Source organism: Micropterus dolomieu, linkage group LG03 (assembly GCF_021292245.1).
Source record: "Micropterus dolomieu isolate WLL.071019.BEF.003 ecotype Adirondacks linkage group LG03, ASM2129224v1, whole genome shotgun sequence".
NCBI lineage: Eukaryota > Metazoa > Chordata > Actinopteri > Centrarchiformes > Centrarchidae > Micropterus > Micropterus dolomieu.
In genome coordinates, this window is record NC_060152.1 from 787452 (window position 1) to 798485 (window position 11034).

Below are 11034 nucleotides of genomic sequence, written 5' to 3' on the forward strand. Positions count from 1 at the left end.
GTAAAGTTTGGTGGAGGGGGAGTATGGTGTGGGGTCGTTTTTCCCGGGTTGGGCTTGGCCCCTTAGTTCCAGTGAAAGGAACTGTTAATGCTTCAGCATAGCAAGACATTTTGGACAATTTCATGCTCCCAACCTTGTGGAAACAGTTTGGGGAAGGCCCCTTCCTGTTCCAACATGTCTGTGCACAAAGCAAGGTCCATAAAGACATGGATGAGCGAGTCTGGTGAAGAACTTGACAGAGTCCTGCACAGAGTCCTGACCTCAACCCAACAGAACACCTTTGGGATGAATTAGACAGGAGACAGTGAGCCAGGCCTTCTCGTCCAACATCTGTGCCTGACCTGACAAATGCGCTTCTAGAAGAATGGTCAAAAATTCCTATGAACACACTCCTAAACCTCGTGGACAGCCTTCCCAGAAGAGTTGATGCTGTTATAGGTGCAAAGGGTGGGCCAACTCCATATTAACCCTACGGATTAGGAACGGGATGTCATCAACCTTTGTGTGCATGTAAGGCAGGCGACCCAAAACTTAGGTAATATAGTGTACATAGTTACTGACACCTAGGCAAATTTGATTTGCCTGCAGTCTGAACAAAGCCAAATAGTCAGCAATTTTCATCCAAGTCTCACATCTACAACTAATTATTTTATAAATATGACATAACATTGTTTGCAATTTATACAACTGATAAAACAGAGCTACGGTATAAAAAGAGCTGAAACACTGATTCTTTTCATCACCATCGATTATGTTACTAATTGCATTTATTGTGAGTAATGTCAAAAGTAATGACAAATGTCCTTCAGTCTTCACATCATAGACCCAAAGTAATGTCTTCAAAATACTAAATTTTGTGTGAGCCACAGCCCAAAAAAAAAAAAAAAAAAAAAAGGTTCTCATCAACAACTATAACTTTAAATTTAAAAAGCAGCAAATTTAGTAATAGTTAATAGTTTTGTATTTATGTACTTGATCAATCATTTTAAATGCCAAGCAAAACTGCAATGATCAACATCTCAGCAACAGACTTTAGTAGGGCTGCCTGATTATGGCAAAAATAATATTCACGATAATTTTGGTCATTATAGAAATCACGATAACTGACTGACTTAGGAAACATCACGCTTTTATTGAACTTTTCAAATTGAATGCTTCCTTTTTTAAATGATTATACTTATGTTACATAATGCTGAAATTAAACAGTGGTGTTCGTCGGGAGATGCAGTTAGTTAAACTGACAGTGAGGAAAGTATAAATCCGCTATACAGACAAGAACACGGTGGATTAGCCAGTGGCAGAAGTTATAACCCGCCATCTTGGCTGGAGCTAAAGCAAATATAACAGCTGCTGAGAGTGTGTCACAGGGCATCCCTGTGAAGTAAAGGGTGTGCTGGATTTATAACAAGACAGAACGAGTGTCATTGCGAAACAGCATGCGGCACAATAATCGTTTTAATTGGATTAACTTGTTTTTATAATCGTTGGAAGCCAAAGTCGAAATTGTGATTAAAATTTGATTAACTGCGCGGCCCTAGACATTATTAAAAGGCCATGTAAAACACAATAACATACCAAATGGTTCCAGAAACTGGTAGAGCCTCTCTCCTATGGAGATGGATTCAGAGAACTGTCGCATATGATAGTGGATGATAGCTTGATTGTAGTACAGCAAGCTATTTTCAACATCGTCCAACCCATCAGCGTCCTCTGCTGATGTGTGCACCTGAAAGATAAAGATGAGATGTTTGATGGAATCCAAGCTATCATGAAGAAGCAAAGGGCTGTGTTCATCTAGAACTTTCACTGAAAACAAATTCTACATGAACTGAAAGCATGAGAAAAACACCACCCACATTTCAATAATTACCTGGTTCTTCATTGCCATTAGAGTCTGCTTCAGAGCCCCTGTGGTAGTCTGACCGCTTATGTAAAACTCTACAACAGCTTTATTCATGGCAATCTTGTAGTCCTCTTTGTTAAGCTCTTGCAGGGCTTCAAGGTGTTTGAGAGACTCGTCATACTTCCCAGCCTGTGAGGAAAACAGAGGCCCGTTAAACCAAATTTGGATATTGCAATTAGCATGACTCCATCTACACTTGGACCCTCAGAAAAAACATTTCAGAGAGGCAAAAATGCTTCAAGAAGAGCCAAAGAGGAGGGATCCCTCCTCCAGTACGGAAAATCTGACTGTTGTAAAGAAGAGCAGCACTGTAACACCAGCAGACTGACAACAACCAAAATTGTTGGACTACATTTGAAAACCAACAAGATGATTTACCGAAAATGCTTTATATGCACTGGCTGCCACTTCCTTCTCTTGGTCTGTCATTCCAGGGGAGGATGAGCTGTCGTGCTTCACCTCATTTTGTTCTGTTCAAAAACGAAAAAGACAGAAAAAAGTCAAACTTACATAACATTGGTCTCCAACCAAGGCTAAAAGTGCAATGGGGATGAGCAGTGTTGACAGCCTGTGTAGACTGAAGCTACACTCAGTGGCCACTTTATTAGGTACACCTTTCTAATCTTTGCCGCTGCTCCTTTGCGTCGAAAGGAGCCATTTGAGGTGGTTTGGGCATCTGGTAAGGATGCCTCCTGGACGCTTCCCTAGGGAGGTGTTCCAGGCACATCCAGCTTGAAGGAGGTCTCTGGGAAGACCCAGGACTAGGTGGAGAGATTATGTCTCCACACTGGCCTGGGAACGCCTCGGGATCCCCCAGTCAGAGCTGATTAATGTGGCTCAGGAAAGAAGTTTGGGGTCCCCAGCTGGAGCTGCTGCCCCCACAACCCGACCCCGGATAAGTGGATGAAGCTGGATGGACCTTTTTAATCCTGTCTTTGCTCACAGAACAGCCTGACCTCTTCATGGCATGGATTCAACAAGGTGCCGGAAACATTCCCTAGAGATTCTGCTCCATGTTGACATGATAGCATCACACAGTTCACTGCAGATTTGTCAACTGTACATTCATGTTGCAAATCTCTCGTTCCATCACATCTAAAAGTGCTCCGTTAGATCTGGTGACAGTGAGGCCATTGGAGTGAACTGAACTCTTTGTCATTTTGGTTGAACCATAGACAGTATATTGCTGGACGAAGCCACCCCGCTGATGTAACCGGAGAGCATTGAAGCCAGTTTTGGACTAATACAATACTAAGACATGGCTACTTCCTGTTGGCACCAGCGTCTACTGCGCATGATCGCGCAGCATAAAAGTTTCATGGCTGAGTGTGTTTGTCTATCTCAGATCTTCACAGTTTTATCAGCCCACCTACAAGGTTCACCTGCCAATAGTTTTTAAGATTTACAGAGAGTTTATAATCTAAGCAATACGGTTACATCTCTCATGTGCGACAGGATGTCACAGGGTTTTGACATCATTTTTAGGCCTACAGGGATCCCTCCATGCAGGTTTTGGTCGGCTTCACTGTTCCAACTGTGGCTTACCCCTTGGGTTGAACCAGCTTGAGATGAGGTGTGCTTTGTGATTGCATTCTCCTAGTTGCTGCACACACACCTGTACGAATATACGGGCGATCACTGGTTGTTAAGATTGGAACATTTTTGATGGTTTTGAAAATCACAACAAAATATTCACCACACTAGCAACTGAAACTCTTGGCCATGTCTGCATGATTTTATGCATTGACTTGCTGCCACAGGACTGGCTGATCAGATGTTTGCATTAACGTTAACCAGCAGATGTACCCATCGGTGCCTAGCTAATAATACCCATTAACGTCATTAAAAAATCAGACATGTTATGGTGTCGCACCCAAAACGTTTGTTCTAATATCACATCAAATTTCTAAAATCTTTTTAGTCCCCTCTTCAATTCAGCATGCATTTAATTTGAGTAACACTGACGTTACCATCTTTCAGTTTCACGCTGTTTGTTTTTAGCTAACGTTACTCACTGTTGACAGAAGCGCGTGGGATTAAGCTACATATTCTTACTGTTTGGTGGATTGTATGTGCGCCGAAATTACCAAAAGACGTTTACGACTATAAAATTAGACGTCTGAAGGTATGTTTAGGTCGTTAGTGTTTGTCGATATGTAAGACATTCTGAATGAAGTTCTGCCTACGCATGTCTTCAGGCAACATGCATCTCGGCTAGGCTAGTGTTCACTGGGACAGGCGTTCAGAAAGGAGTTTACTTGCGTGCTAAGGCTACAGAGTGCAACATAACCTAGTGACCAACTGAGCTTTACCTGAGTGATCCTCTTGAAAGAAATTACCATTTATTACAGACACATTTCTACAAAAAGTGCATCAGTTCAATGAGTTCAAGCTAAAGTTAGCTCGAATTGACCATAACTAGCTACCCAGCTAGTGTTAGCTGACACACTCACCTGTATTTTGAGCCATTTCTGGGGCCTTTCAAGGACAGTTAGAAATCCTATATTTGTCGTTCAACTAAGATTAGAATGACGTCGGTTGACCAGCGGGGGAAACGTTAAAAAGTACACGGGAATACTTCTCCAGCGTATCACACAGAAGATGGGTAGCCGAAATCTTTCTGGACCGCTCTAACAGATTCTTCTTTGCTGTTACAGTTTGCAACCAACGTGTGATAACGCAACACCGCCCCCTCTTGTTCTCTTGTTCTCTTGTTTTCTTCTTCTTCTTCTTCTTCTGGCACTACTGTTAGTGCATTGCTGCCTCCCACTGGTGATTAAGACAATCTACATTAAGGCTCCTCCCGACCTGCTCCTGACCTGACTCATACTTTCCAATATAGGGCCGTGGATTTTAGGAAATGAATTAGTTCCACTGCTCTCTCTTTTTGATTAGGACCATCACCCATCACCCCCTCCTGTCATGGACATCAGGAAAATATAGGCTTATGGTTTGATTAGGAATTTGAACAGTTCTTCACTTATTCAAGACATGTACTTTTCCAGTAAAGTAAATTATTCCTTTTAATTGATTCTTTACTGTCAGCTTTCGTGCATGCATACGAGTTTGTATAATAATAAAGCAATATAGCTCAATATAGTAAAAAAGAAAAGAAAGAAGCCAGGCCTACATCAGTTTGTACAGTTATGATTAATAAATAAAAAAATGACAGGCAGGGTATTAGATCTGTGATTAAAAAGGTATTGACATGGCTTGCAAATGAAACAGTTAAACTGTTTTTGCTCACACTTTAAATAAAAGTTAAAAAACAATAGGCTAGTGTTTTCTTGGATTTGCACAATTGGCTGATTATTGTTGTATACAATATCATAGTCAAATGTTTATATACATCATTTATATACGACATTTTGACATCAATGTTTATACAGTCAATATTGTTAATCAACATTGAACTGTTATATTGATCAATTAATGGGAAACAAATCAATAATGAAAAGGCTATATTTTCGGGATCAGAAAATGGTTAGAGCTTCAATCAGCTTCTTTACAAACAGCTATGACCATAGACCAGTAGAAGAAAACATTATACTAAACATTATAATGTCTGAGCTGCTCATACAACAACACAGAGCAAGCCAACTGCCACCAAGAGAAACGCCTGTTTTTGAAGGTGACCCTTTGAAGTTTAAAATGTTCATGCAAGCCTGTGAGCAGCTGTGTGGAGAAGAAAGCTGTATCTGAAGGGGATTGCATGTATTTTTTGGAAAGATACACTAGAGGGCGCCTACACGACCTTCTACAAAGCCGTTTACACATGAGTGCTAGAGGCTGACTGCGGCTGACCTTCGCCGACTTGATAGTCGCCCCTGCAGTCACCTGCACCTCTAACGTGAGGTGCAGGTGACTGCAGGGGCGGGGAATAAAAACAGCGCCGTCAAGTCAGACACATTCTACCTTCGGGAGCGTACGGTGAGCTGAGATCAATAACTGCCCAGGTAAAAGTGTGGTTGTACCTGTGTGCAGCCGGAGAAAAGCAACTGCTCGGCGCCTTTTGCCTGATCTTGCTTCTGTTGCCAGCGGTTTAGACATTAATGGCTGTGTGATGTGTTATTTTGAAGGGACAGCAAATTTACACTGTTATACAAGCTGTACACTCACTACTTTACATTGTAGCTAAGTGTCATTTCTTCAGTGTTGTCACATGAAAAGATAGAATCAGATATTTACACAAATGTGAGGGGTGTACTCACTATTGTGAGATACTGCTGCAGCTGGGTTTTTAGGATCTTGAAACATTGGGGGCTTAGCCCAGCCCATAAAACTTCATATCTTCACATAATAATTGACTCCCGCCACCACAAAGTTAAGTCTGTAAAGCAGTATAGCAACAGGAAACATCCTCTACTTATGGCACAACAAAACTCACAACAACACTATTAACTGTCTCACTTTGATGTTGCTAAATTGTAATGTCATGTGTCTAATTACAATAATATAACAACAAAACTGCTACAGTATGAACAGGGGGGTCTGGGAGTATTCCCCCATAAAATTGTGAGTGTTAAACACTTAATTTTCTGCATTCTGGTGTTTTTCTGCACCAATTTATTGTGGAAATTATTTATGTCAAGGGACACACAAAATTCAGGTGTTGCTGAATTGTGGTGAATATTTAAGAACATTTTGATATTTTATGACCTTGTAACTGATTATTTATTAATTGTACTACTGCCTGCCTTGGCCAGGACACTCTTGGAAAAAGAGTTTTTTGGTTTAATAAAAAAATGTAAAATCTAAAACTGTGACAGAATATAATGCAGAGCAGCTCTCAGGCATTCTGGGTTGCTTTCAGATGTTTCTCCTTTAGATCAACTTTTAATATCATTACTGCTGAATCAACACACGCAGGCCTGACTGATTGAGGTAACCTCTTTAAATGTGCACGTGGCACCTTTTTAACTCATCAATAATAAATTAAATCATTTTAATTCAGTTATAAACTCCTGGACTTTAATAGCTCCTGTGTTTCAGCAGGTTTTCTGCTCATGTTCAAAGTTCTGCACATTCAGAATCTAACTGGGTTCTCTGACATTTCCAGAATAAAGGATATTTTGAGAGGTCAAACAGGATAAATCTTCATAAACTTTGCAATCAATCCGCGGTCCACCTTCGTGCTGCACTGTGTGGAAGGGATCCATACCACAGATTCTGCAACCTGTTGCACCACTACTATCCATGGTAGTGTGGGGATGTTTTGTTGTGCAGGATCACAGCCCCTATGTGTCCACATGAGGAAAGGTCAAGATAGGCTATCAGAGTAAAAATGTCTATTGCATTAGACTAGGGGTGGGGGAAAAAATCGATACAGCATAGTGTCGTGATATTTGCCATGGCAATACTGTATCGATACACGGATGCCAAGTATCGATATTTTATTATATAAATTGCAGATGGGAGTTTTAACTTTTTGTAACTAGAATAATAAAATCTATTGCTTTTTTAGTCCACTAGAAAACTTAACAGGACCATATAGAGGACTGAAAAAGTGATATTAACAAACAGAGAAATGTATCTTTTTAGATAAACAGATGTTGACAAAGTTTGACTTTAGGGACCTAATTGGAAGTTGGAAAAAGCTAATAAATTGCAATATATCTCAATATATTTAAAATCGCAATAATATCGAATCGCAACATAAATATCGTGATAATATCGTATCGTGGGGCCTCTGGTGATTCCCACCCCTACATTAGACTAGGCAACTTGATGAGTTAATATTTTTAAGTAGCCCATTAAAATATTCCTGCAAATTCAGTGAAGAAGCTGATTATCTGTAATTTAGCTATTTCTACAATTCTATTTCTACAATTATTTTCCTTTTTAAATCTCCATGAAGGTGTTGATAAGATCACTTTATAATATCCCTTTTGCTGCCCAGCCAACTATTGTTACCTGTGCCTTTTATTATGGAGATGTAGCCAACCAAACCTCTTGCTTTGCTGTAGCACAGGCTGCCAAAACAATCTGATTATTCCTGAAGCATCTAAATAATCTTCACAACGCAGATAATTATTGTGGCAGTAACACAAGCAGCTCTTTGTTGAAGCAGGTAAACCTGCATACAGAGGAAGCTGTGCGTCATGCGTAAAACCCAACAGGACAATTTTCCATCTCTCTCTCTCTCTCTCTCTCTGTGCATCTCAAAAATAAATAACAGCTGGTAGCTGCTGAGTGAAAGATTAGTTTCACCGGCGACATTCTGTTTATGGACTCACCGTCGGACATCGCTATAAAACAAATAGTAACAGATGTGTATTAAAGAGAAGAAACAAGCTTATGCCCCCCCGCTGAACGAAAAGTATATACATCAGCCTCATTGAATTGGCGGCCGCTGGCCAAATCCGCCCAAGCAACCAGACCCAGCACATAATCTAATAGATATAACAACACACTAAACTACATGTAGTGAATTGAAGTCCCTAAAGAGTGAGATATATCATTTCCTTATCATCATGGTTGAGTTTCACATGCGCTGTACTGATCACCGTCAATCAAGGCTCAACATAACTGTCCGACCTGCAGCCTCTCCCGCTCCTCCGTGTCTGCAGAGCGCCTCCACACACGCGCGCGCGCACACACGGATCGAAGTCAGCCAGCTGATCAGCGGACATTGACGACGACTACGCTGGTTACTGTATGTATGTGGTGCAATAAAGACTTAGCCAATTCTGTTTTGGTTTTACACAAGCACAGCGCTAGTTCAGACAAGAGCTTATTTTTACAAACAAGCTATAGTGAAAGCTCTCTGTCTTTAGTAACTGTTCAGCTTAGTTTGCCACTTACATTAAAATAAACTCAGTTGGTGGAAATAGACCAGCCCTCCGCTCTACCAGCAGCAGCAGCAGAGGGAGGAGGACAGGAGGGACTGAGTTGTTCATTCTTTCTAAACTTCACTCAGTATGTTGTCTCAGGAATAGGATTTTATTTTACTGACATGTTAGATTTGTTTCCAGTGAGCTATAAGTGACTTTGCTGTTGTAAATCCTGCTGCTCTAGAAACAACATTTAGTTAATAAAAAATGTTAAATTATTTTTTAAAATAAAATATGCAATTATTTAGTAATAAATAGGACTGATAAGGACATTGATAAAGAACTGAACCAATAAGGATTACCAATACAAGTGTGTCAATAAAACAATAATGACAACAATTTAATAATGCATTGCATTTAAACAGAACTTTTCATACACAAAAAGCGATAACAGTAGCTTACTGTTCCTACCAGGCTGGACACGCAGTCTGCCTAAATATGTATCCCCCTTTATAATGCACAGATGATGGCCTACTATCAAGTATTTAATTTTGTGTATACTTCACATCAGGACTAATAACAGGGGTGAATATGGAGAAGTTTGTTGTTTCCTAACAAAAGTTATAGTGGGATACAAAATACAAACTGGGAAGTGTTGCATTTAAGAATAAACTGTAGCTTGAGCTAAAGTTAACAGGAATGGGGTTTTTTTGTATACTGTAATTTAATAAAACTATAACTAAATTACTGAGAAGATCCTGTTACTAAAACATTACATTATATACTAAACAAGACATTTTGAAAGCTTGATCATTGCCTTTGTCTCTTTTGTCCCGGATGGAATGGGCCCCTCTGACAAAACAACTGGCCCCAGCCTGGCCCCCTTAATAAAACTGGTCTAGAACCGCCACTGCTCCTCTGTCTATCAGGTGATCAACCTCACCACAAATCCACACAAGTTAATTTCAGCGCCTCTGATAAAGTGCAGCTCACAGCTTCAGGTGGAGCAGTGGGGACACAGAGCTACAGCTTTATCATCTTATTCTCCGCTAATTTGCAGGAGAATAAATAATAACAATAATCTCTCTCTCTCGCTCGCTCCCGCGCACGTAACGTTAGTTAAGCATGTAAAGTTCAATTTGCTTTCATAAAGTGGTGGGGACTTATCCACCGCGTCCCCAGTGACACATATAGCTCACATCAGCTAGGACCATGCAAGCACATGAGAAAGTTAGCTAGCTAGCCATGCAGACACCTGGATCAGAACAGGTCCAATCTACCAACCTCACCCTATTTAAACAGAGGGTAACAACATATAGTGATTTACATTGTCTCTGACTGTTTACAGGCAACCGCCTTAATGGAAAGAAACTATGATGCCTCAGTGACAGCTCCGGTTTTTATGCATAGCTCACGCAACTGGCGTATGCCATTGGCGTATATACATAACAGAATCAGCACAGTCTCGTTATATGAGGAGTTTACAACATGAGGTTAAAAAGGAGAGAGAAATCTCAAGGCCCTCTGGCGGCCAAGGCCCCGGTCAATTGCCCATCTTTGCTCTATGGTAAAACCGCCTATGTCTTTAACTGGGAATTTGCTCTCCTAAAGTAATGTGCCATGTGTTTATGGCCATACAAGGCAACCTACTTAATATGTAAATTCTTCATAAAAGTGGAGGCGCATTCCTCTACTTTCTCTCCCTCTGTATGCAACCTCATCCCATTATTGCATGTTACTAACACAACTTCTCCCCTTTCTGGTAGTCTTGTGCTTTCTCGTCCCTCTCCTCTCTCCTCCTATCACTTCCTGCAGGTTTTCTGGCTCTGGAGCTGTGGAGTCTGGATCTGTGGTTGCGGGTCACCTGCTGCCCCCGTGTTCCTGCTCGACACCCTCTGCTGCAACGACTATTGTTACTAGTCCTATTGTTATTATTGTTATTATAATCATTAACATTACGATTGTTATCATTAACACTACTATAAACGGAGGACTCCTATGCTAACGGAGGACTCCTATGCTAATTTCAGTCCCTCCCAAATCGATCATCTTGTTGATAGTGCTGCTGGCTCGCTGCGAATGACACTCGACTCTGTTGCCCCTCTAAAAAAGAAAATACTAAAACAAAGACGGTTAGCTCCATGGTATAATACTGAAACTCGCAAATTAAAGCAAATATCACGGAAACTTGAGAGGAATTGGCGTTCCACCAAAGTGGAAAATTCTCGTTTAATTTGGCAAGATAGTCTTAAAACTTATAGGAAGGCCCTCCGTAATGCCAGAGCAGCGTACTACTCGTCATTAATAGAGGAAAATAGGAACAACCCCAGGTTTCTTTTCAGCACTGTAGCCAGGCTG

At 40.8% G+C, this 11034-nt stretch overlaps 1 protein-coding gene across 1 annotated transcript in view; it reads right to left on the reverse strand.

Moving 5' to 3' along the window:
- The window catches only part of cnot10 (CCR4-NOT transcription complex, subunit 10), a 32241-nt gene extending 27657 nt beyond the window's left edge, over positions 1-4584 (reverse strand). The window contains exons 1-4 of the mRNA XM_046045377.1: positions 4357-4584; positions 2282-2373; positions 1871-2032; positions 1576-1726 (exon numbers count right to left, since the gene is read on the reverse strand). Of these exons, the coding sequence (XP_045901333.1) occupies positions 1576-1726; positions 1871-2032; positions 2282-2373; positions 4357-4372 (421 nt within the window). The 5' untranslated portion in view covers positions 4373-4584. The remainder of the gene's footprint in view (positions 1-1575; positions 1727-1870; positions 2033-2281; positions 2374-4356) is intronic.
- Positions 4585-11034: the final 6450 nt, after the last annotated feature.